At 41.0% G+C, this 27,915-nt stretch overlaps 1 protein-coding gene across 4 annotated transcripts in view; it reads right to left on the reverse strand.

Annotated features, from left to right (window-relative positions):
• Positions 1–25,325, reverse strand: part of CBFB (core-binding factor subunit beta) — a 45,257-nt gene extending 19,932 nt beyond the window's left edge. For 3 of the 4 annotated variants that reach the window (XM_082489159.1, XM_082489158.1, XM_082489160.1), the window contains exons 1-4: positions 25,245–25,325; positions 24,965–25,051; positions 20,127–20,243; positions 1,758–1,874 (exon numbers count right to left, since the gene is read on the reverse strand). In XM_082489159.1, the coding sequence (XP_082345285.1) occupies positions 1,758–1,874; positions 20,127–20,243; positions 24,965–25,051; positions 25,245–25,322 (399 nt within the window). In that variant the 5' untranslated portion in view covers positions 25,323–25,325. The remainder of the gene's footprint in view (positions 1–1,757; positions 1,875–20,126; positions 20,244–24,964; positions 25,052–25,244) is intronic. The other variant, XM_082489161.1, reaches the window with a different exon arrangement.
• Positions 25,326–27,915: the final 2,590 nt, after the last annotated feature.

Raw genomic sequence — 27,915 nt, forward strand, 5'->3', positions numbered from 1 at the left:
TAACATGATCTCATTAATGTGCAAATTGTTGTCTTAAGTTGGGAAGAGGCAAGGCACCACAAAGCTTGCAACTATACATATCTCCATATAAACTTTGATTTGAATACTTCCAGCTCTTGACCAGAAACAAAAGAATCAATATGCCCTCCAGTTCTGCATGCCTGGACTAGAGGAGTGCTCTTGGTATTTAGGTGGAATCAGAGGGTTCCTACTCTTTAGGTAGTGACCAGCTGAGTCTGTAGAAGACTAAAAGGAAAACCCCAAGGAAGCGAGGGCTGGAAACGAGAGGCAGACAGTGGAAACAGAAAATGCGTCCTTCTTTAAATCAGTTCCAGTGCACAACTGGCAGAAGCAACTCACCAGAGGGCACAAAGGGAAAGTAAAGGTAACTGGGAAAAAGTTTGTGTGAATATTAGGTTTTTGTAAAAATCACCCATATGTATGACACACATGAGGTGTAACAAAGAAAGACAAAGGGAACCACCAGTGCCACACAAGCCAGTCCAATTATTCACGAGTAAGTTGGAACAGAAGGAAGGAGATAGAAAGAGCTCCAATTTTATTATGCTATCAAGCTGAAAAAGACAGAGTTACCATTTAGGGGACATTGAACAGTGGTTCAAAATTAATTACTCAAGTTTCCAGAAAAGTTAGGGGAAGTCATGATGGTCTTTGGTGAAAGAAGAAGTCTTCAGAGAGAAGTTAGGAGAAAATGGCTATATACAGGTACAGAATAAGTTATTAAGAATCATTTGCTGGAGTACCAATACAGAACTTGGGGAGTTAAAAAAAAAAAAGGCTGCAGGAAATTGCTCACCCTCCTCCTTTTCTCTGCATGCTTAACAAACCCTTGTATTCAGAAGCACTTTGGACCATGCCTTCATATAGTTCTAACATTTCTAAATCATCAGACTACAGAAATGAACTGCGGAGTTCACCACAAAGTATAGATCATAAGCTGTAGCTCTGGTAACTCATGTTACTACATCCAACTGCAGTTACTACACTGCAGAGGCAGGTGATCTGCATGCCAGCCCACCCAAAGCTGGTGCAGCAGCTTTTAATATCAGTTAAGTAGCTTTGTTACCAAGCTACATCTCAAAAGCAAAGGAGGTCTGTCTCAAGTCTGACTAAATTAAGGAACCCTACAGCTGTGTAAGTGAAACTTATATATGTGATATGCATTTAAAGTGTCATTTCCTCTCTGTTTACTCCACTCTTGTGTGTGTCCAAAGATTCAGCTTCTAGACAGTCACTTTGGTGGTAGGAAGTAGGTAGACAGGAAGGAAGTTCTCCAAAGCTACCATACACTAACAGAGCAGACTGTCCACAACTGTTAGAGAACAAGTGAAAAAACCCTATTCATCCTCCCCCAAATATGTAATACACCAAAAAGCTACTTGAAAAAACCCAAACACCCTAAAATAAACAGAGAGAATAGACTTGCCAGTTAAATTGTGTCAAGTTACAGACATAACTTTTCAAATACTTTAAGGCTTACTACTCTGTAGCGTAGCATTAGTGCTAAATCACCCACAAAGTTGTAAACTACAGATGATTTCTGCCCCCAGCATTTTGAACGAATTAAAACACTAGTTTAGCTGCAATCACATATTTCTGAACTTCTGTGCTGCAAGTTTTCTTTGGAATTTATTTATACTCAAAGTGAAATTCGAATGTGCGACTGCTACCTGCCTGCGTGTTTCCTTCCAGAAGGACAAACAAATGTTTAAGGCACAGCAGGCAGACCGTCTTACCTGTGCTCTCTCTTCATCGAATTCCAGGCAGCCCATACCATCCAGTCTCTGTAGATCTATCCAGCCTTTCCAGATTACACAGACACCATTGAGAATCATAGGTGCCTTCAAGTACACCTGAAATAAAAGCAATACACATGCCATGAATTTGAAAGCAGTTACACACATGCGTGCACAATGAAAATACTGATGCAGGAAGCTTCTATATGTATTCTTAGAAGAACACCCAAACCAGCTGGTAACATAAGACTCCACTTAACAGCTCCTCCTGCCTCCTTTCCAAGAACTCATTTTAATCGAGTGAGTGCTGTAACTTTTGCCTACTGTACTGGATGGAACAAATTAAAGCTGTGTTCTCATTTTATAAACCAGTGCGCACCAGGATTTGGTTAGAATTCTCTTACTGCTTTCAGCTAAAGTAACTCTTTTTCTTGTCAGCTTACCTTCGTGTCACAAAGAAAGTGGCACAGCGCCAGACAGGGAGGAGCCTTTACAGCACATTTAAATGGTTAATGAACACATGCTTTTCTACCCCCAAGAAGCACTGTGTTTTACTCCAATACATGAGCTCTTTCAAGAAAGAACATGTACCAGTTTCAGTCATCCTCAAATTTACAAACTAGTCAGAGTTTAGTAAAATACACTGTATACACACCACACTAAAAATAAAAGTCTTCCTGTGTCTACTCTAGCATTTGTGAAAGGCTTTTCAAAAGAGGCAACACGAGATGATCAAAAACAATCTACAGCATCAGCGTGCGCAGTGCCTTGAGCTGCAGCAAGGAATAATGCATAAGCTTGAGACCCTGCATCTAGATAATGGTAGACGATACAGTGATTTAAAGCAGAAGTATTTCCCCTTCTAAAGACCAGAGATTAATCTCCACACAGGAAATTTAAAAAGAAGCAAATACAACACTAAATGAGTTTGACACCCTATATTTAATGACATCAGCCTTATAAAAAAAAAAAAACAAAAACAAAACCACAAAACAAAACCAAATGCAGCAAAATTACCTAAATTGTTAAGAAAAAAAAAAAATCAACCTTCAGTAGTTACTTCAGCCTACTTGGCAAGTCAAACCCCTCACAGAACAGAAGTTTGTCTATGCTGAATTGCCAAAGAGGCAAACCATGCACGCATGCCTGTGCCCACTTCAGATTTAAAGACTGCCTAGACATTCAAAATCCTGTCAAGTCTTTTTGGTCTTCAGCAGTGGTCCAGCTAAGTGGGGTGATTTTCACACAGCATCTCCTCTAGTAGGTCTAAATTCATCTTCTGGCTAATCCCCCTCAGCAAAGTATAATTGATGTTTAGCGCTAAAACACATTTGAAAGCACTCCGACTGTGCCTACCTGCTCAATTCCACACTTGCCAGCTAAGGGCACTCAAGCAGAAAAAGGAAAGGCAAAGAGTTACAGGAGGTACAGAAGGAAGGCGAACTTCCCTTACACAAAGGCTGTCCTGGTAAAATTAAGCACTGAACAACACAAAAAGGCAACCCACAAGTGGAAGAAAGGGAACAAGTTACTTATTTGTTAGTGGGTATCACGTTATGTTGTTTCTCGAAGAAAATACACATTTATCTCTGAGCTTGGTTTTTACAACTTGACACACTTCAGCATGAAGTGACATACTCCAGAATTAGTACAACATGCAGTAGCTCAATAACGAAAAAATAAAGGTCAGTTCAAGCACACCTTCTTTGTATCAGCTCTCCCATCGCAGGGTCTCCACTAAGAAGAGCACGGATAGGTTTTTGGTCCTTGTATTCACAGACTAGCTGTGCAAGTCCTCACACCTATGTCTTCCGTGATGACAGCACACCACACAGGGTGCAGATACACCAGCCAACAGCCTTTGCGAGCAGAGGCGTCAGAACCAGCATGAGTAAGACGTGGACTACCAGGAAACCACCTCCCACAGCCCTCATTTCAAGATTAATCATTTCAAACATACGAAATACAACATTACTCCCTTTCAGCAGTCTTCACTCATTCATCTCGCAAGAAATAAACGAAGGATGCACCACCGATGTAATAGAAGCGTTTAATTAGTTTAGAAGTGAAAGACAGTTAAAGAGGCTACTGGAATCAAGTCATTCTCTTCTAAGAATGCTGAATAATTCAAAAGGAGGGAAAAAAAGCAGCATAACCCAACTATGAGTCTGTAAAGACAAAACAGTCTGTACTCTAGTGACAGTTACTTTTTATGGAAGCAAACAAGCATTTTGCTGATCTTCATTTAGGGTTTCCCTTTCACCTAGCCTTCCCTATGCTTCTGGCCCACAACAAAAGCTTGGGAAATCAAAAGTCATATAGGACTTTCCACAGATGACAAAATCTAGCTTTGAGTTGCCCAGAAGGAGACCATTTTGGGTTTTTTTTGACTAGGAATATGATGCTGCTGCTAACTGCCTCGTCTCAGCAGCTGCTCCATTGCCTGGGTCACTGCAGCTGCAAGCGCATTACGTGCATACTTCATAGCCCAGGGCAGACAGTGGGTTCAGTACTTCAAATGCAACGCCTTACACATCACCTGGAAGCCCGAGCAATGCTGGAAATTCTGTGAAAGTCTTCAGAAGTCAAAGAGGAAAAGGGAAACAAGTTGACAGAGCCAATGTGATTACTGATGGCTACTATCTGCCCCGAGCACACTGGGCAACAGCTGAGCTGCTGACAAAGCAGCTTGTGAACCACTGGCACGCAGCCTGACCTTTCCTGATAAAGTACTCTGCCTTTGCTCTGGAATCAGAGCCCTTAAAGCCTTACACCACTGCATTCAGTAGGTCTTTGAAACTCAGATAATAAACATTTTTCACCTCTGAAAGGATGAACGCCTTAGCAAGATACTTGAATTTTGAAATTACTATATTGTAATTCAAATTTACTATAATTCATATTGAAGCCACATGTGCTTACGCAGGAACTTTTCTCTCATTAAGACACACAATAAAGCATACTGGTGCTTCTTCCTTTATTTTAGAGAAAGGAATTTAGACTCCTTTTCCCCCCTCTCCTCTTTCTGGAGAATGGAAACCACCTAGGACTGTACCCGAAACCGTTTAACCACATATTTCCTTCTTTTCAGATAAAACCATGCTGGTTCCCTTTCAATTTCCAAACTTAATAGAATTATTAATAAATTACTGCTCTTGCCTATGAGCATGCGATCTGTTAACGGTACCTCAAAATCCAGCATAAAGTTGTCTTAAAAACTTCCAGAATTCTCTATTCTGAAAGCTACCTTAAGACAGTCACAGTAAGACAGCAAAGACAAAAGCCACATTATTTCTATAAAGACCCCAACTTCCCCCCTTAGTATTACTGAGCTACACAATTTGGTTAAAGGTAGATAAAAGGTCCTTGTTAGAACAACTGTTTCAAGGTTTTGTTGCTAACCCCAGATTAACTGCATTTGTATAATTTTATAAGTCTTACCCACACCCTGGGTTGCTTTTCAGAATAATAGCTGGAAGCCAAACTCACAGACACTTAGATGAAAAGCACTAGAGAGTGGTAGGAAAAATAAAGGATTGAAAGTCAGGCAATTACCAATTTCATATTCAGTGGACAAATTTAATGCTACATGAAGAAACACCATTTAGAGACATACAAGAGGAAAAGATATATTATACAGCTGTCTCCTTTCAGAGTACGGTCCCTCCTATGAACCAAAGGAGGTATGGCTTTTTTGACAGTGACAATAGATGGTTGTGTAACTAAGTTAAGTGTTATTATACACACATTGAAGGAGAAATTCTCTCTCATTTTGCACCCTCATTTTCCACACACTGGCACAGCCAAAGCTAATTAGCTTGTTAGATTTTGAGACCTAGGCAAACTGTAACATACTGCAATCTGCAGTTGTAACTGGCTTCTACCAGCTGAATTTTTGTTCAGGTGGCTATTATGCAGAAGTTCCATTTAATTTCAAACTCCTACTACAAATCAAGGCAGCATTAGAAATTTTTAAACGAGAAAAGCAAACATATTACTTCTACACTGGAAACAGGCTTTTAGTGTTAGAACAAATACTCTGCTTGCTGACTGAACCACCAGCAAGAGTAAACACTCTTATCTCTGAGCAGATTATCTGGATGGCAGATGAACAGCATCATAACACAAATAAACTTGGGAAGGTGCTGCACAAATATGTTAGGCTCCAAGTTGTTGAGCTGCATTTGTGTTTTTTCAGCCTACCAGCTGGCTTGGTCTCAAAGACCTCTGTGCCACAGCTTCTATAGTGCATCTCACCTTCCTTTTTCAACTAATCTGTCATTTCTTTTCATCCGCATTTAAATGAGCAAGCCTCTCCTCCAACTCCAACTAATGGGACTTAACTTTGTTGGTAAAAATAGGCAGGGGCTTGGCTCCTGTAACACCATTCAGTCATATTTTAAAAGCCAAACTTGATTTGAATATAGTGAAGCAGGCAGAGGACAATTCTCAATGACTTTAAAAAAAAAGCTGCTTTACTTGAGCACGAGAGGCAAAACCTCAGTTTCACATCCTATTTTAGTCCTCTAGTAAATCCTTATCTCACAACACCAGGGTATTTAACCGATGTGCTGTAGATATGCTATCTGTACACTCCATCCACACATCCTGCAGTTACAGAAGCGTTCCTTCTCCCTAAAGCACCCAAGCCATTTCCTCCCCAGAGACGGCACATAGTTCTCACCACCCACTGACTCGCAAATCGGCACGCTCACCACCACCGATTGGCCCAACTTCACCCCCCCACCCGCCCCCAGAAAACACCAGCCCCCAGTGAAGCGGTGCAGTCCCCTCCCTTCTCTTTTCATTTTCCCAGCACGCTGGGGCAAAACGCATTCTTTCAGAAGAGGCTGAGTTCTGACTCACTGTCTGCCTCATCACACACACATCTGCCCATTCATAGCTGCTCACACAAGCTGCCTCTCTCTTGGCTGAGCCAAGTACGTAGGTCCCAGCTTTCATCCCGCCTTCCCCTGAATCACACCCCACTTTTAAATATTTGAACAGCAGTCTCCCCCATGACTTCATATATGAAAGGCCAGCCACTAAGAAAGAAACAGCTGTAAACATTTACTCCAAGGAAGAAAGGTGTTGAATCAGTTGAGGCTCGTCATTTCAGCTTCTCTTAACATGGTCTGTATACACTGCCGAGTAATAAGAGAGTATGTATTCAAAATGTTCAAATAGGAAAGTATGTATTCATCCATTTCCTTTAACAGAAATCTTAAAGGAGTATATATACATTTCCTTAACTAAAATGCAGCGGTCTTGCCCTCCAGATTTGGCATGACTGTTCCAAAATGGAAAGCTGAGTCAGTGCCCCTCTCAACAAATACCAAGACTCACTTTCACATCATAATCAGAGAAGGGTCTCTAGCCTGGGTGTTCTGGGACAGAACATGAGAGGAAGCAATCTATGAAACAAACAAACAAAAAAAAACACACCAAAAAAAACCCCCAAACTTTGCTACAGACCTTATACACTAAAATCCCCAATTATTTAAGGAATTAGTTAGTGTAAGAACTGAAGTTGCAGCAAAAGCTGACAGCTCCACACAAGGCTTCAGACTACGCTTTTAAATCTTGATCATTAATATTTTAAAAGAAACTAACGAAAACCAACTAAGTCATTGACAGAGTTTACAGCATTTATCAGATTTGTAAGTTCAATTCTGAAACAAAACCCTTGCAACATAGTTTTAACTGGGAATGAAACAGTAAATAGAAACAGTTGAAAAGAATCCCATTTAGAAAGTCACTGTGAGTGAAATAGACTTTTCAGCTTTTAATTGTAGAACAATAGATCATCACTGCAAATCAGAGCTCAAAAATCCAACAAATTTAGATCAATCCTTCTGTCTCATGCCTCAAAGCATATTATTATTCTTCCTCCTTTAAACACAAAGAGAAACTGTTTTCCAAGTTATTTTGAAAGCTACATCTTGAAACACCTTCCGCTATATGAAAATGAGGTTTTCTTAAAATTTAAACCTTATACTATTCTGTAAAAGCACAAAGGAAGTGCTACTTCCTGACAAAACAAGCGTCTTTCCTGAACAGTTGTACATGGATGACCCAGCTGTGGCTTTCAAAATGAACACAGCTCTAAGTTTCCCACGGGTGGCATCCGTGTCACAACCATACCGCACCCCCAACAACAGCCCCTTGCTGGCCGCGGGAGCAGACCCCACAGCACCCAGCACCACCATTTCCCTGCCTGAGACCTGTTCCTGGAGCTCCTCCGTTTTGTGATTGCACTGAGACATTTCACTTGCAATTTAAACCATGGAAATAATTTGAAAAGAGGCCGGTGACAGCAGAAATGACGGCATCAAATATTCTTCCAGAAAAGCCCATTTTAAGTTTTTAATTTTCTTCTTCCCTCTATTTTACCTACATGTACCATAATGCCCACCCAAAACCCAAACACAAATAGACCAAAAAACAACCACCCAGGCATTAGTTTTTACAGAACACAAGAAGAGTTTCTGGAAAGAGAGTTTAACATACAAAATGAAATAGGGTTACTCTATTTCATCAGCTATGAAAAGGTCAATTCCTCAAGCAAAACCAGAAATATTAACAGAACGGTATGCTTGCTAAGAGTCTCAGTCTTAGACTGTTATGCTTAGGAAAAAAAAAAAAAAAAAAAGAAAAAAGTTCTAAATGCAGTCTTTCATTCCACAATGTTTTAAGATTACAAAAAGCAGTGGAAATACAAATTCACCAACTGTGAGCAACAAAATATCTAGAAGAAAGGAATTTGCTGAAATACGAAATACCCCATGAACTGCTAACGGCCTGTACTAGAATTTAAACAGCAACAAGTAAAAACAGCTGAGCACAGGGCTAATTTAACTATTATTTGCAGGGGTTTGTCGTATATAAGCAGTTAAAATTGTTGTTAAAGATTTTAAACCCCTGTATTTTCCCCCCTTTAGAGCAATATATCCCTGGCTCATTCTGCTTCTGCGTAAAGTCCATTAATAAAGATGCAATTATGACTTCTCAGAGATTTTTAATTTAGTCTGACCCTTATCTGACTGTACCTGCCAGACTCAGGAGTCAGAGGGATACTACTTTTTTTTTTTTAATTTAAGTTTTAGACTCTTAAGATGCATTCCCCCCTGCCCTCCCACCCTGGAAACCTATAAATTTATACATGCATATAAATATACATGCTAAGGTCAAAGGTCACCCAAGATACATGCTAATATATATATGCATGCTAATGTCAAAGTTGATTCAAGATACAGCTTGAAATATTACATTAAGGCATTTCACAGCCAAGAAAAAAAAAAAAAAACTCAAAATAACTTCTGCAGTAAGTTCCATTCAAGAACACCAACAACACAAAAATCTATTTTAGCTCTCTAATTGTAGCAGAAGGTGTTTGGACAACAAATGATAGCATTGCCTTGGCGTATACCCTGAGGAAAGAATGCACTCCCATTCACAACTAGAAAACCATCTCAGAAAATACTTGTTACAAGTTTCACCTTTATAGCAAAAGCCAATGGTCTGGTATCATGTACTTGGGTCAATTTTAAGTATGCTTATGTAAGTCACCTGTTTTTATTACAGATATCACTGAAGTTTTAGAAAGTGCCCATCTAGGTAAGATTCAGATGCAACTCAATCCATTTTTACAATTCTATGTAGTAAAAATATCCGTGTACAGACTCAAATTAAAAATGTCTTTGTAAGTAGTATCACAGCTGTGACAAAACCTCTCTCAGCATGCTTTCTCTGTTACTGAAATACTATAGCCATAGTTTTTGTTTTGGTTTCTAAAACTTCAAAAAAAGAATAGCAAAAGAATCTTCCTCACTTTACTGGAGAGACTGAATTTACAAGTCACTTTTAGAAAACCTGATATTTTTATGTTTTTTTGATTGGTTGTTAGGTTTTTTCTGCACAGTTAGCTCAACTGTAATCATGACTCCTTTTTGAAAGCAGATCAATGTTTCATTAAATTATGCAGGTTACTATTTCGGTTAAGTAAAAACCAAGTCTATAACTAAGAACAGATATGAAGTGTTAAGGATGTCAGAACAAATGTAGTTAAAATCTATTGAGACTACAGCATTTTATTCCTGGATTAAGATCACTGATCAGTACTTATGCTTAGAAGTTAACGGAGAAAAATACTAAAGTGTTACTGCACAGAAGTTACTCATCATTTCATTACTTATCATTTAATAACAAGTAAGCCTCCAGACACAGTTCATTGTTCCAAAATACTGCAGTTGCTGGACTGAGCAGGAAACATACACTACGCTTGACCAAAACCACCAAAAAAACACCAATACAAAGCAAAAAGTAGGTGACATCTTGTTTTTGCAGTGTCACTACAAAAAGGTCTAATGTCTCCCAACACGAAATGCTCTCATACTCAGACTCACTCCATTTGCCTTCAAAGAGACTAAAACCAACCACGTAGCTGAGGAACCAACAAAAAAGCAACGAGCAGAATATAAGGATAACCTGAAAGGCAAATACACACCAGGGTTTTCCCCTGTGAAACTTTACGAGGTCTTTTATCAGTACATCTTTACCACTAGAATCTACATGAGAAAGACGGCTGGATTTTAAATCTACTCTCCTGAAATGGCATGCATTAAGATTGTATTTTTCTTGCAACATTTAAAAAGAATAAATGTTTTTGCAGCAAAAGATTGTTAAGAGACTGCTGCAAGTATGCATGCATGTAACTGACAAACGATTACGCTCACAGAAGCAGTTAACTAACAGGGACACACACTGGTTTCTGCCACGTTGACAGAACATATTTTCCAGACGGAAATTTCAAAATTGGTTGGGAAATTAGTTCTTTTTCAAGCTTTCAGAAAATAGCATCACAAAAAGCAGTTATAACTAGAAACTTCAATAGAGAGTTAGAAAGAGAGGTTTATCTAAAACATATCGTTGACACGCCATTGCCAACTGACATTGCTACCTGTGTGCAAATAAATAGCCCATTAAACCTGTATTTTTTAAACTGAAAATTTGAAATATGTAACGCAAGTATCCTCAACTAGAAGATACCCAATTTTGACTATATGGGCAAGCAACTAATAAAAGCCATCCGGGAACTAACCTGAACAGGAAAGGGGCAAGAAAAGTTGCCTCTTCTGCCCTTTGGCTTTCATTACGTTCTTGAGCACTTTGCCAGCCTCCCCCTCCACCTTAAGCAGGATTCAAGTCTGGCAAAACTGCGTGAACGTTTATTCAACAAGCAGTGCTGCATCAAGCCTTGAAATAATGCCAGTAATTTGTTGTCCTTTGTATATCGTAACAACTACGTAGCTTTCATCATCCAGTAACATTTCATAATTATTCTGTAGAAAACTGTCAGCTTCTGCAGAGAAACATCATTAGCAATGGCTGAGCATTTTCTTTAACAAGAGTAATTTGCACTTTCAGATATACGTTTAATACAAGTTCTCCAAACAGCAAAATCCTGAACAAAAAAAATCAACACAGTTATAAAGAGTGTGAATAATATAAATACAGCTTTGGTTAGCCAAATTGCAACACAAATTTTCCCAGCACAAGAACAGGAAAGGACAGAACCAACACTGTGTGATCCACTGGAGAGGGGAACGGGTTTAAGTTCTTACGTGCTATTTGTTTTCGTTCCCTATAAACCACTTAGTGATTAATTTTCTTGAAGTTCAAAAAATGTATAGCCGACACGAGCTATACTTCCTCGAAAGTCTGATTCTCAAGTTCTAGGTATCAGAATAGAGCTGGAAAAGATTTCATACCACTTCTCTGAATGCTTTGTCAGGAAAGTACCATCCTGTGTGTTTCATGAACAGTCTGTTATAAGACCTTTTGAAGTGATCAGAAACATCAGCGTTCTGGTTTGCTACAACTGAAATCCTGGCAGTTTTCCGCAATAGAAACCTACCAGGCTACCAGGTTGTGCAATCACAGTGCAGGGTCCTGCACTCTAATGCCCCTAGCTAGAGGCCACTAGACTCGAGACGATTGCCCACCGCCCCTCTACCTAAGTGAAAATACTTGTCCACAATATATTAAAAAAAAGAGAAAGTAAAAATCAGAGAAGCACACAAGCTTTATAAAGAGATCCCCAAATGCTCTTTAGTAGCATGAGAAAAATACACTACTATAGTTGTTTTACTTTGTCTAGATTCCTTCCTGCCTTAGTTTTCCTATTCTTAAGCATTCTTTAGTCTTGTATTATTTTTCAAAAAAAAAAAAAAAAGTCCAATATTGCCGCCACTGAAGAACATAAGCTTTTCCCTTTTTTTTTTAATTCTGTTTTATTTTTTAAAGGAATACCTTGGCTGCAAAGAAGCTAAAAATTTCTTCTTGTCACCTCTGACCTGCTTTGTCAAACAATGCTGGCTACTCCTCAACTGCCGTCAAGAGATATTTCATCACGACATAAAAGTCCCCATCAAGTGTTCCAGAGCTGCTTTCTTCCCTAGATTTCAGACCTAAAAGTATTTGAAATATGTGACAAACGCTTTGTCCTCAGTCACTGTATTTCAATAGAAAATTAAAAGTTTCATGACCCTCACTGTAAAAATTATGCCAGGTTTAAGAACTCCTGTCACCTTCCATAGGTTTTACGTTCTATATTTATACCGAGATGAACAGATAAAACAAGTTGCATACCCAGACGTCCCACAACACAGAGCTGCTGCCTGCAACTGTCTAAGCAAAGTATCTAAGATACAGAAAGAAGGCAGAAGTTCTGTAGGCACCTCAAGTAGCTACAACTCGGATCTCATATACAAGTCTAGACATTAACAGAAAATATATATGCTTTCTGCTTAGACAAAACATCTGCAGCACCAGCTATTCCCCCCAAAAATGATCCTTACATTAGCACTCATCTTCTTGGAATAGCAGTCTTCTGCAAGAATCCTCCTTCCCCCCCCCCCCCCCATTATTGTCACAGTACACATTTCACTAGTCCAACTTGTTAAACATGAAATCTGCAATTATGAAAGCTAATTAGATCATTTTGTTACTTGTGCTTTGGACAATAAAGCTTGAAGAAAAATTTCAGTAACTTTCAGAAAAATGGCATTTTCTTGTAGCAAATGTTTCATCATCTTATTGAATTTTTCTTTTTTTTTTAATATGAAGTATTAAGTGATTTTCACAAAGAAACAGACATCCTCAACAGCGATGCTCTTACTTGTCTCATTTATTTATAATAAGAGCAGAGGAGCATAATTTTAACAACTTTGCTTAGTAAGTGATATGCAAACAAGAGGATTCAACAATCCAAATGTCTGGATTCCTTCCAGTATCTATGCTGCAGAGATCTCAAGTATTGCTTTCATCCACACAGCACTCATCTGTCCTTACATATAGCTGGTTTCCAAATGCAAAATTTAGCTCACTAACTCTGGTTTTGTTCCTCTTCTGGGAAACTTTATGATGACGGTATGAGTAAATTTGAAGTCTTGTCTATACAACCCTAATGGGTGTGTTTAGGCCACTGGAAAAAGTTCAAGGTAATATATAAAATATGACTGAATAACTGCTTCTACAACATGCAATAAAAGCTAATCAAAAGCAGGTTTACTGACAGCAGATCCTAAGTACTTAGGACCCACAGAGAGGGTTGATAGGTAGGCATCACAAACCGCACAGCCGTGCTGCTAGTACTGGTCATAAGCCGTGTTCCAAAACGGCATCATCACTGCACGCACCGTAATGCACAAACAGGGCTACGTGCAGTAACAAAAGTATTTGGAAGATGGGAGGAGTGAAAGGATTACAGGGAAAAGGCTGTGGATACTTGTCACATGAGAGATGCCTGGTGTGACTCATGCTCTAGTGGCAGAGGGCACCCTATGATAAATCACTCTTCAGGAACAACTGTCCAAATCTCGCAGGACAACATGTACCTAACAAGCTATGAGCTCTAAAGGCTTCTTTTCCCAAAATCCAAGTTCCTAACTGTTAATGGCGTATAAACTGTATGCAGATAGAGGGATCTCCCAATTTTGAGGGAAACTGAGTAAGCAATGATACACTATGACTACCCTGCCTTCAAATTGAGTTTCAATTAAATAGCTCTCTTCCATGCAATAGCAGATCATAATGAGTAACACCTCAAAGTATCTAGGCCAAACAAGAAAAAGTTTCATAATCCTCTAAAGTAAAAATGGTATAGCAGCATAAACAAAGAAATGATGTACTTGGAGAAAAAAAAAAAAAAAAAAAAGAAACTGAGCAGTCTCTGCGAAATAAGACTCTTAAGCACAAACACAATAATAAAATCTAGAATCACAAGCATCTGTAGAAAACTATTATTTTACTCAAACCATATAGATGATCCTGGATGAAAACTGTTCAAGGGGACCATCCAGGAAAGTGGACTCTTCTCATTGACCAAGGCTTTGCAGGACTCCCACCCACACAACTCTGAGGAAAAAAATTAAGCTATTTACAAACTGGATACACCACCAAACCCATTTATCTGCGGTGAGATTAACCACACACTGACTTTCTTGTTTAAAACTTACAGAAAAAGCCTGAGAAAGGTAAAAAGGAATGACAGCGATGTGGGCTTCATCAGGGCAACTCCATTTCCCCTGGCTGAAGCAGACAAAAGCACCTCTAAGGGCATGAGCACACAATTCAACAGCTGATGTGCCTTCACTCACCACCAGCTGCTCTTCACACAAGAATCTCTCCCACTTGCCACCATGTTTTGGGATTGTGGGGTCATCAGGTAGACCTGAGTAGGATAATGAACAGTTGTTTAAGGGCACTCAGGAAAAGCACCAGCTCTGAGGAGAGGCACCAGTCAGACCTGCCCTGTTCCACATTCCCGAAGTAAGCTGAAACTAAGCCAGAAGAGGAATTAGAATCAAAGAATGGCTTGGGTTGGAAGGACCTTAAAGATCAACTAATTCCAACCCCCCTGCCCTGGCAGAGACACCTCCCACCAGCCCAGGTTGCTCCAAGCCCCGTCCAACCTGGCCTTGAACACCTCCAGGGATGGGGCAGCCACAGCTTCTCGGGGCAGCCTGGGCCAGGGGCTCACCACCCGCACAGTCAACAATTTCTTCCTAATATCTCATCTAAATCTCCCCTCTTCCAGTGTAAAACCATTCCCCCACGTCCCATTGCTCCCCTCCCTGATCCAGAGTCCCTCCCCAGCTCTCCTGGAGCCCCTTTAGGCACTGGAAGGGGCTCTAAGGTCTCCCCAGAGCCTTCTCTTCTCCAGGCTGACCCCCCCCAACTCTCCCAGCCTGTCCTCCCAGCAGAGGGGCTCCAGCCCTTGGAACATCTTTGTGGCCTCCTCTGTATCATTCTGCTAGCCCAAAGGGAGAGAACAGCAGATGAACACGATAAAAATCTGACTCCAGAATATTGTTATCCCAACCCACCAGTGCATTACAGCACTAGATAAAAATCCATCAAGGACTGTACAGAGCTACACAACAAATCTCAGCTCGACTTCAGACCTAGAAGCGACAAGACTGTTCCGTAGGAAAAATCATTTATGAGCAGGACACCTCCTGGGAAACAAAATGCACTCACATATTAAGAGACATCCACAAAGAATGCCAAGATACCCCTTAAAAGTTGACATTTGCTAGTTTTTTAACTAAGTTCCACCTTATGTGCCCATGTGCCTCCACCACCAAACAACTCTATGAACTTTTGTTAGGTGATGCTCAACTCTTCGGGGTAGTAGCACTGTCTCCTGAAGTGCTTTAAACAGAGACCTTCACAATAATTCGAAGAAGCATTAAGTTACCGCAGACAAATAAAAGGATGAAGTCGTGATAACTGTTCAGACCACATGCATCTCATAGCTGAGATAGTTTGCACTATGTGGTGGTATACCATGGTATGATCTTTAATTAATATTATGGCTCTAGCATACTACTTTTTTTTTTCCTAAATCCCTAACATCAGACATCCTTTCCCACTACCTGGAGAAAAATTAAACTCAAATCCTTTCTGTCCAGAGACTCAGTGGATTGCAAGGAACACATACAAGTAACTGCTAACTGTGAGAACATTTCAGACGGTGACAATGCAAAAACTCCAAACACTGCTGGACTGGAAATATAGGAACTTAAGGAATATGGCTCTTTAGCACTACAGTGAAGGTAAAATGAGAGCTGAAACTGTAAATCAGTTTCCCAGACACCCTTACCATTTTTTTTAAAAGTAAGCATACCTAAAGAAAGCTGCTACTCCAACTTTCTTTGAATGACTTAACGTTTCATCTAAATTCTTCAGAGAGTGGTGGGGACCAAAGAAAGTAAACCTTCTGATTCAATTCAGGTTAGCACTGATATTCAGATATTTCTCATAAACTAAGCCTTTGCTTTCCAAACACATTCCACTGGGTACACTGTGATCCATTTGACTGGAAATTGCATTTGCTCAGAAAATGGCGCAGCCAACACACCATCCCAATAATTATGAAATTTTAATGCTCAAGTCAGAAAAGAAAAAGTTGATTTGGGGACAAGTCCTATCTATCAAACCTCAAGCAAGAAGAGAGGACACAACTGGAAAATTGGTGCTGTTGGGTACGAATTAAATATAGTTTTTATTCAAATACAGCACCTTTCTTTCTCATTGCATTTCTGTAACTGCTGGAATGTCTGCAGCACAAAGAAATTTTAAGTTTTTTAGATTCATCCAAGCACTCAACATCAACTTATAGGCAAATAAAATTTCCTAGTTAGGACAAAAAAAAATTCATGAGTAGCAAATCGGCATCTTCAGGATTAACACTGAAGTCTGGTAATCTTTAGTTATGGCTAGAACAAAAGTTAATGGTGTGATGAGTAGAAATCCTAGCTACATTGCACATGTGGCATACCAGGCACTCTGAATCAATTTAGACCATGTCTGATGTGCTTTCCTCCAGAGCTGCAGAGTTCACAGCTGAAATAAGCTTGCGCTGGTTGATGAGCAGCTGCCGCTGAACGGCCGACAGGAAGTTAAGCTGCATTAGAAGCGAGATGGAGAATAGCATTATAGAGGGGAGGGGAAGTAAAACAACTTCACACACTTCATCAGTGTACTGACTAGTACTGAAACAATAAAAAAGAAAATCCGAGAACTTATGTTCTTTCAGGTAAGAAAGACCAGAGCTACATAAACTTCTCAAATAACAAATGAAAACCAGGGAAATTTCATCTTACCTTAAGAAGTACATAACATAAATCATGCAAAGAAAGTTGATCACACAGCTCTTAACAAAACAAGGGGACTTTCAATAAAATTAGATTTTAAGCAGCACTGAAGTCCACACACACAGAGTTCAGCCTGAAGTTCACATGGTATAAAACTGAAGTAAAACAAAGAACTTCATTAAGCACAATAAAACCACCCTAAGTAATTAATGAGACCAGAGAACCAAGGTGAAAACAAAGCTCTCCATTTCATTACTGGGTTCAATTATGTCAGATTTCAGGCAATACATTCCACTACTACACTTCGTCTGAATTTCTTAACAATATCTATTCATTTATTCTTTAAAAAGGAAAAAAAAAAAAAAAAAAAAATCAACCAAAGGACATTAGCTGGCAACACCAAGGATCAGGAAGTCTTGGTAAGGTTCAGATACCCAGAAACAGAACAAAGTGAATTTGATGCACCACATCCCCACACCCCAATCACAATGAAATACAATGTTCGATGATTTTTATAATCTAGGGACCTATTTTTGTACTACTCTTTCTTTTGCTATGACAAACCTGAAAAATTGTTCAAATACACAATTAAATTTGCTACAGGTCAAAGACAGAACAGAATGTTAAAACCATCTCGAAAAAAAAATGTTAAGCTTGAGTTTAAAATGAGTAGAAACATCAAGTGAACACTCAGCTACCCGATTTTTGAATTAATGAAGACAGAGTATCCACCAGAGGCCTACCCACCCATTGTGAACATCAGACACATCAAATTAGAAGGCAAATTAGCCGTACGAACAAACCCTCAGTTAAGAAATACCAGAATGAAAAACTTCAAGCCTATGAAGCAGATATTCACAGAATCACAACTTTCACGTGGATTCACAAGGGTGTTGCTCTTTCTAAAATTCAATCATTTAAGAAGCAATTCTAGCAGATGCTTTGTCAATCTGTGTACAAAACTGCTTAGGCACAACAGTGACATACTTCAGCTCTGGATAAACTATTTTGGGCCATCATTTGCTCAGCCAAACACTGAAGCAGAATTCCAGAATAAAAATATTCTAGTGTTGGTAAGTTTATCTACATTCTAGATCTCAAACTAATGCCTAAAATAATAATTAACTGACAGCTCCCCCCATAACCTTTTTTTATTCATATAATTAAAAACATGCCTTGCTGGCATAAATCCAGTGATGAACAAACACACATTATGCACCGTCTCAAGAATCAAAGCTCATAAAACAATGTTGCACAGAGCTACAAAAATCACATGGTGTTAAGAGACTGCTGAAGCCTATGAACGAAATCCTTAATAAAACCAAACGACAAAAATCTACAGAGGACAAAATCTCAGACAATTCCTGTGAAACACTTAAGTGTTTCTGTTGATAACGTAGGAAACACTCTCCCATTCTGCTTACTCCTCTTCTGAAGTTATGGGAGTGGCTTAATTTCAGACAAGTTTAATTCTGTGCAGAGCAAGCCTGCATTTGCATGTGATTTATGCTACTAAAGCTTGATTACAACAGTGAATTTGCGATTTGTTCATACTAGAGCATAACACTATTCCCATTTATTAGTTTGTCCACCTCTAGCCTCATTCAGATGAAATCTTCTAAACATTTTAGTGAAGCACTCTAGAATTTACTGTAAACACACATAAAACAGGGAGTGGCATTCACTAATGAGGCTCATATTCTATTTTAATACACAGCATACCCACCACGCTCTTCGTGATTAAGACAACACAAGAAAATGGATGAAGTAGTTCAGTACTTCAAGAATTCATTCAGAGAAAACAAAGTTAAAAAAAATCATAGGAGTAAATAAAATTAGTTTTGAACTGGCAAGAAGAGAGACTTCAGTCTTCTTACACATTACAAGAAAAATTCCTCATTCAATTGTGAGCCAGAATCAATATTTTTCAATAAGAGCCAGATTCAATTCAGTTTCCTTAGCAAAGCAGTCAGTACCCAGCATAGCCAACTTCACTCCTTCTCCCCCAATTTGTCAAACTTCTGCAAGCCTCACAGGACTAAATGGAAAACAATTTTTTTTTCCAAAAAAACTCATTAAATTGAATTCCAAATACCATATCTGCCCTCAGGAATTTTTTTTTTTTTTCTTCCCATCAACTTTTCCCACTATAGGAAATATTTATCTTCCACCTAGCAGCATTTAAAAGACCCAATATGCCTTTAAACTTGAATACGCTTCAAATATTTCCTCCAGCCTGGTAGGTTTCGTAGCATTAGCTGTTACTTGTTACGAGAGTGGGCAAAAAATCTAGGCAAAAGCAATAATTTTGTAGCCTATTAAAAAAATAATCTTTAAAGTAAAAAAGTTACACAGAAATTAGCCTGAAACAGAAGGTTATGAGGGCTTAAGTGGTGGTCCAAACCTACTGAGGTCCGCAGAAAAGTCTCCTACTGAATTCAGTTATTTTTGGATCAGTCCCAAAGCACCTACAGATAAGAGACAGCACCTACATTTTAAAGGTATGTTTCTCCTGTAAAACAAAACCAGCTGTAAATGATTTCAGTAACTTTATTCTGATGAGACTAAGCAAGGTTTCTGACTTTAAATCTAACACAGCTTCACAGTAACCATCTCTGTCATTAGGGAATTCCAGCGTTCGGTATCAGCCTATGGGACAACCTCCTCAGAAAAAAAAAATATTCAGAAATCAATTTTGAGAGCGATGTTTCTTCTGTATTACAGCGCATGGTAAAACTGAGAAAAAAAGCTTCATTCCACCAAGCAGCACACTGAATGCTTGCTATATCAACTGGCAACTTAAGACCCCACAAAGTAACCTGTTCACCATGCAAATTTTCATTAGTCTGCCACAATTCATCAGCCAAAGTCTGATTTCTGAACCATTTTAGAAGCACCTACTCAACATCAAATTTAAGTTGTTCCCCAAAATATCATCAGAGCATGACAGGAGAAATAAAGTTGTGTTCTTCAAGTTAATGAAAAGTCACCAATACGGCCCATGTGTTTCCCTCCAGAAATCTTAATACACTTTAAAACAAGGCCGTACCCGATTTTATCCTGCCAGCTTTCAATTATACTCATGCAACTACCTACACGTACCGAGATGTGAAATATTAGAAATTTTGCACCATACATGCGGTCCATACTAATAAGATCATAAGCACAACATAAAAATTTCTTTCAGCGACAACAATTTCCTTCTTACCTTGCCTCCTTCTCTTTCAAAGTCGACATATTCCCGGGTCGGTGTCTGTCGCTGCTCCCCCTGCCAGCTGGCCGGAAAAAACTGGAGAGACAGATTGGTTCCTGTGGCCACAAAAGCCTTTTAGAAAAATCAATACAAACAGGATCAGGGAGCAAGACATTACATAAATTATGCAGGCAGTCATTTATTTTTACATCAGTTTATGTCTTAAGCCAGGCAGCATAGAGAATACTTAAAGTCAAAAACATGCACTCATCATTTTTCTTAAGTATTAAGTTACAAACATCTGATTCCATTTTGACAACATTTGCCATTGGCTGCTTCAGATATAAAATACAACATGGAATCAATACTTCTTTCAAATCAGTTTTGCTGACATTAGAATCTGTCCTTTCAGTTCTGCCTGGATACCCTGCACCAACTCAGTACCTGCAACATAAAAATCGCCCATGCTTTTTAAAAGCTTGTGTATCTCTAAAAGAAGTACGGCTGAAGTGTACCTGCAACATAAAAATCGCCCATGCTTTTTAAAAGCTTGTGTATCTCTAAAAGAAGTACGGCTGAAGGAAAATGAACTCCTGAGACCTGTTACTAGGGACAACTTTTTTTGAAAGAAAAGAACTCATTTCCTTTCACAATCTACTTGTACCTAAATAGACTTAAATGAACTGAAATGTAAGTATTCCTATTTTGTCATCTACAGGCAAGCAGCATCGATATGCAACGAAATTAAACTTCACAGGACAAAGTCCTCTTGCCACATTTAGACACCAGTGAAATCCAAATCAGCAGATGCTGTGTGAGTGAGAACAAGCAACCATAGGAATTTTTCTCAGCTGCAGCCCTTTGTAAAATCATTAAGGGGACTGACTTAACCATATTAGAAAAAGCTCATGTTGCTTTCAAGTAAATAATTTTCTATGGTTTCAAATGAAAATAAGATGCAGTTTTCTTTATGAACTCTCTGCATTTTTTTGTATATCTTATCAACTTCAAGCCATGAAAAGCATGTAAATTTCTAGACAGGAAATGAAAAATGATTTTTTTTTTTAATTCGAATTCACGGTATTTATACCCTTCTCTGGTACACGCGAGCGTGTCATGTAAGCATGCGAATACTCGAACATGCTCCCAGAATATCTCTCTACTCAAAATCCCAGGATCAAATGTAATTTGTTGCATTCAAATAACTGTATTGATTACCGTGATCACTTAGATTTAAATGGTCATTACTCCAGAATACAGTTTTTTTAAAAGCTATACAAAGACTACTCTAATAGACCGAATTTCCTGACAAGCAGCTTTCTTTCAAGCAACACAATTCAGCAACTTTATGCTCTAACTGTACTGCCACCAATGACACAATAGCTCTACATGTTATTTAAGATAGTTCCGGCCATGTACTGCAATGCTGTCTGTCACAGGATTAATACCTCCCATTTTGAAAGTAAAAGTGCTTTGTCTTGACTTTTTCCCCTCCACCAAGGGAGACTAATACTTTGCAACCAGGTTCCATTCCAGATTATCGTTAAAAGCAGATTTTTATTTTATTTTTTTAAGTCTCCTGTTAATCACATTCTCAATGTCATTAAAATTGACAAATCGGTCCACTAATACTGGGGGGGGATACTGCATTGGTACATTGATATTTGTTTGCCCTACAATATGTAAAGACAAACAATTCAATTGATGTAATAGAAGCTTCATCGAGGATACCCTTGCACAAATAGGAAGCATCAAAACTGTGGGGGCTGCAGACCGTCAGTACCAGCCTGACGAGCTTGTATGATCCCATTGCTTTTCTAAGTGATTCTATTTACATACCAACAAAAAAGTGATACCTATCTTCAAGTATTTTTGACTCGTAAGTCATCACCACTTATTCCGTTCAAGAACTGCCTTCCCTCCTCCGAGCATCTTTAGCAAATGCATGGTTTGTGCTCTGGGATTTATACACTTAAACCAAAATGCCAAGGAGTGAGATCTTTGAGTGTAACCCAGCTGACCACTGCAGCCCTCCGGACCATGCCAGTTTGTGCGGTCCCCAAGGATAATGGGTCAGAAGTACTAGACTTGCTTTCTGGGAAACCGAGGCAGGCAGCGAAGTGCCCATGCCTCCCTGCTTCCACCCCCCCGACTTGTGCTAGAGGGCCATTAAAAACCATGGGAAAATTATCAGAGACAAGAAGAAAATGAAAGTACACAGATTCCCACACCCTCATGGAGCCATGCAGGCAACATTTAAACCATAGGCTATTAAAAAAAGCTATGTAGATATCTCTTCTCTGGATTTTTGAAGACTGTTCCCTCCCTTTGAACAGATAAAACCACCAAATTAAAATAACCACGTGCTTCTCAAATCAAAATCATAGGTCAATACTGAAAAACTCGAGAACAGTCTTGCTAGAAACCACACAGAACTACACCAAATCTAACAATTTTCTTCTAGTAACAAGCAAATTTAAAAAAAATTAAAAAACAAAACAAAAAAAAAACAATCACACCACTAGTTTGACCTTAAACTTGAAAGTAAGAAAAGTAGAATTTTCTATATGGAGCCTTTTAAAGTTCAGTCTGAAATGCTGTCATACACATACGCCTCAAAATTTGCAAAAAGCTTATCAGGTAGTACAAGAGTGACCCGACCCACATGTAGACAACACAAATACAAGTATCTTCCGAACAAAGAAGTTGTTAGGAAGTCTCCCAAAAGAAACTGGACATATAAAGTTATTTTCAAGTTATTAAAGCAATACCAGTAAACCCAAAATCTCATTCAATATTTCACAGTTACTTCCCTAGTAACACTGGTAATTATTTTCTTTATTCAATCAAGAGTCATTTGACAGAAGTAACCAACAACTTGCTGACAGTTCTACATTAAATCCTTAAGCTGTTCTCTGCATTTTTTTGCCTGCTTAAAAATATGTAAGGTCATTTGCAGAAGCTCCCTTTGGAGATAAAAGAATAAATCCTTGACTTCTGGAAAAACATTCAAGACAAAAAAAAAAAAAAAGTAAAATTGCTAGCTCTTTTCAACATCAGTCATTATACACACTACATTTCTAAATAAACCTGACTACTTGTGCTCTGTTCACAAAACAAAACCAGATGTTTCAGATAAAGAAATTTAGAGGCTGTTTTATAATTAAGTAGAAGTAAAAATACGTAGAACGGGCATCCCTGGTTGCTTCCAGAAGATGAAGTTCTGACAGAGAAATACAGCAGCAGGCTCAGAAGCACAAAGGTAAAACTACAGTGATTTCCCATTTATATAAATAACCGCACAGGCTGCATTAGAAAGCTAGTTTATACGCTACATATCTTTTTTTTGGGGGGGTGGGGGGGTGGGGAGGACTCAGGTACACTACGCACCTTCACCTGTTCAGGAACTTCAAATGCTAGCAAGCTATGTTTCCCTTACCTACCCATTGTTTCCCTGGTGACTTTTTAAAGGAAGCAAACATGCACAATGGAAAATGAATGTGAAAAAAATAGCAAAGTGACGAGACTTGACTACAGGGGGCCTCTCTCAAAACAGTAGTGCAGGTTCTAAGACCACAGATAACAAGGTGGGATAAGATTCAGCTAAAATAAAGTTAAGAAAAGATAACCACGTACTTGAGCATATATCTTTTCACTCACAAAAGCAAATGAACAAGATCAGCTGCAGTAACTAGTATTCAATTATATTTGTTTGGATGTGCATAAGAGTAATTTCATTGTGCATAATAATAATTTCATTGTGAACTGACTAGCAGTATCTGTACTGCATGAAATTAAAGAATCATCATAACCCAGACCTGGTGAAAGTAGGGGTTATTTTCTATGGGAAGGGAATTTTTACCTCGCCTTTCATTATGTACTGTAAATGAAAGAGAGGTTACTTCTGCATTTGAAGAACAGCGAAGTTAAGAACTTGACAACAATGCTGTGAGATACTGATCCTATAGAAGGGACACAGAGCAGAAATCAAACCAGGAAATAACTAGTCAGTTCTTGACCGCTCCGAGCCATACTTCATCTCACTTCTTAATTCAGGAGAGAGTAGTCTCTTAACTAACTAATGAATGAGAAAAACGGGGCTGAAGTTGCGAGTTTCAAAGCCGGATTTTAAAAGCATTTGGTTCAGTTCACAGATACACCAAATGGCTCATTTATGACTTTTAGCTAGCGTCTTTCTGAACAATTTTACTCATTTCGGAAAGCTACTATTTCCGAAAAAAAAAAAAAAAAAAAAAAAAAAAAAGGGGGGGGGGGGGGGGGGAAGCGGCTGAACATTGAAACGAGCGGCTCCCAGCTGTGAGCCGTGCCCAGGGACTGTGGGTGCGGGCAGCGGGCGCTGGCGGGGGCTCGGCGGGCTCCCACAGCTTCTCCTCGCCCCCCGCCGCCCCCCGTTAGCCCCGACCGGGCCAGCGCCGCTTCCAGCGCTCTGGCCAAGGCAGCGCCAGCGGACACCTTTTACCGAAAAAGCGCTGTTCTTCAGGGGAAAAGCGCTGCTGCCTTTTAACCTAAAGCCTCCTGTCCCTCGGCCTTTCATGTCATTCCCCCCCCCCCCCCCCCTCCCTTTTCAGGACAACTTCCCGCCGCGGCGCGGCCCCCCCTTTACTTCCCCCCCCCAAAGCCCCGATCGTCGCCGCTACACCGGGCGCAGAGCGCTTCGCTACTTCGAAGCCGTCCTCCTCTCCGGCTCCCTGAAACTTTTTTTTATATTTATAAAAATGACGGAGGGGGGGGGGAGGGGGGGGAAGAGGGACGGGACACAAAGCGGCGGAGGGACCCGGCCGCCCCCCCCGGCGGGCCCTGAGGGGAGGAGGAGGCGGCCCGGCGCCACTTACGATCTCGGAGCGGCCGTCGCGGCAGGCGTTCTGGAAGCGGGCCTGCCTCTCCTCGTGGGGCCGGTCCCTGAAGCCGGTGTATTTAATCTGCGGAGAACAGGGCGCGCAAATCAGGAGGGGCCAATCCCGGCGATAAGGGGGCAGCGGAGCGCACAGACTGCGCCTCCCCGCCGCTGAGGAGAGGCGAGGCGCTGCCCCCCCCGGCCCCTCCGGGGAAACTTTGCCCGCCGAAGGAGGTGAAGGGGAGATGGGGGGGGGAAGCCCTTCTCCGCCGCCTCACCTCGCACTCGCGGCTCAGCTTCCTGAAGAACTCCTCGTTCTCGAACTTGCTCCGCTGGTCGGGGACGACCCGCGGCATGGTGGTGGGGCCGCCGCCTGCCCTCCCGCCCTCCCTCCCCGCGCTGTCCCAGCCCCAGCGCTCGCCTCGCCCTTTGTTAGCCCCCGCCGGCGGCGCCCCCCTTCCCTCCCTCCCGCCTTCCCTCCCTCTCCTCCTCCTCCTCCTCCTCCCGCCGCCGCCGGAGCTGGCGCTGCCGCCGCCCCCCCCCTCCGCCCCTCTCTCTCCCTCCCTCCCTCCTTCCCTCCCCTCACGACTTCCTCCCCGGCTCGTAAACTCCGGCCGAACAGCCGCACCATTCACAACTCCGCCGCGCATGCGCCGCCGCGCCTCCCGCCCAGGCGGGAAGCGGGCTGAGGTGAGGGGAAGGAGGGAGGGGGACACACGCACACTGACTGACTGACTCACCCCCCCACACACAGGCGGGCGGTGACTCACTCCGTTGGGCTCAGGGGCCGCTGTCGTTCCTCCTCCCCCCCTTCGCCGCTCTCCCCCCCTCACCGCCGGTAAGGCGGCTCGTCTCGATGGTTTCCGGCTTCCTGCTCCTAGCTCGGCGTTTCTCTCCCCCCCCCCCGTCCCCGGGGCCATGTCCCCTCAGGGGCGGGCTGGGTCCAGGCCGCCCCCTGCACCTGCTGAGGGTGGGAGAAGCGGCGAGGGATGGCCTCGCACCAGCTCCCCTCACGGCCAGGGAGGGCTGGCGCCGACCCGCGGCTCACCCAAAAGGCCTGGCCTGGCCCAAACGGTCCCGGGGGTGGGGGGGGTGTCCGCCGGCCGAGGGCCCGCCACCCGCCGCGGCTGAGACCCCAGAGCCGCGGGGAGGCCGCCCCGCACAGGCCGCAGGCGGGGGGCCCTGTGCCCGAGGGGAGCGGGATCATGGCGTGGAGGAACCGCTTGGGTCGGAAGAGACATTAAAGACCATCGAGTCCAACACCCGCCGCTCCAGAACCTGCAGCGAGGCTGCTCGGCGTCTCCGAAATCTCGGTGTCAGCCTACAGCAAAAAAAAAAAAAAAAACAAAACCCAAAACCACCAACCCCCAAACCCCAGTGCTTCAGTTCACTTTAAAAGTTCACTTAACGTGCTAAAAGCACAGCACCGAGACAGCAGCCTGAACTCTTGATTCTTCATCCTCACAAACAGACGTTCTACAGGAGCTAATTCAATCAAGGAGCGCAGCAGGACATACATCACCTGCCCCTAAATCCATTTTTCCATACGTAGCTTCATCATTTTTATTTTTTTTTTCCCCAACAACCGCTCCCCCGGGGTTTTTAGCAGCTCAGGAGCATCGTAAGGATCGCTGCACATGCCAAAAAGCAGTTGGGTATTACGATACCTATTGCCAACGTGAAAAATATTAGAGCGTATTAGATCTTTTGATAAAGAAATGAGGTTTTCTAATCTCTCAGTCTTACAATCTTAACTTTACATGTACTCATGCAAATTGGAAGAGGGCAACGCTAAGGTTAGCCAGAAGGCATGATTTGAATCAAGTACGAGCAAATTAATAAAAAATGAGGGAAGTGTCTGTATCCCTTAACTAATTGTATACAGACTTCGTAAAAAACATGTAGAAGTTTTTTTCTAAATGTAGAAAATATGCTAAGAGAAGTTTAACACATTTGTGAACTGCAGCTTTAGGCGGTAACCCCGTATGTGATTAAGCTGTATCTTCCCATTTTTGGTATGTTACTGTAACGCAGATACATGTGTAAATTCAGAAGTTCAAAGCACTGAAAGAACTGTTTCAAAAGCTTTCTTCAATAATAACCAAATCTGAAAAGAAAATGCACAGATTGAAGACATAAAAATGTTCTATATTCTCTTGATTCATTTAGACTAATACCAACCCTTAAGCGAAATTCTCATGAATGTCAGGCACATTTAAAGGCCCCAAAATAAGACATTTTTTAAAAAAAATCCATATCACTATTCATCTTACAGCAAGATCAATACCAAGAGCACAGACTTGCAGGAGAACTGCCAAGTTCATAAGGTAGAAATCTGCTCTCTTAACCTCCAATAATCTTTCATTACTTGAGAGTACATTGCCCAGTTCCCACCTCCTCACCGCCCCAAACTGCCTGGCCCTTCTTCCAAACAACAATTTGCAAAAAAAAAAAAAAAATTAAAAAATTATCAAGGTCAAAAGCAAGACGAGTGGTTGTAAAGCCCTAAAATAAGAAATGGGAGACATAATCACCTACCGAGTTCGGGCTTTTGACCTTGGCATATATTTTTCAAGACTTTGGAAACAACATCAAATTTGACCGCTTTCCTCCCGGCAGCTCTTTGTTTAACGTTTGTCATCCTGGAGTTTTCATCTGTCCCACTGCAAAGGGTTTTGTTTAAAATAAAGTGAGTCAGTATTATCGGAAAGTCTGTAACAGATCAGACGCTGCCTCTGTTTGTTGCCTTGGTTGGTCTGATGCAGAAACAGGATAGCTGGAAGGGGTGAGATGGAAAACAGTGGCACAGTATCATATTATTCTTCTGAATTAATCCAGTTTCTTCACACTAAGCTGACACACACACACACACACACAAACCAACAAAAAAAAAGAACTTCTGCTCTGAAGAATACCTCCTTAGTGAAGGAAACAGATTCCTTTATATTA

The sequence above is a fragment of the Vanellus vanellus genome (genome assembly GCF_965231255.1).
Source record: "Vanellus vanellus genome assembly, chromosome: 12".
Classification (NCBI taxonomy): domain Eukaryota; kingdom Metazoa; phylum Chordata; class Aves; order Charadriiformes; family Charadriidae; genus Vanellus; species Vanellus vanellus.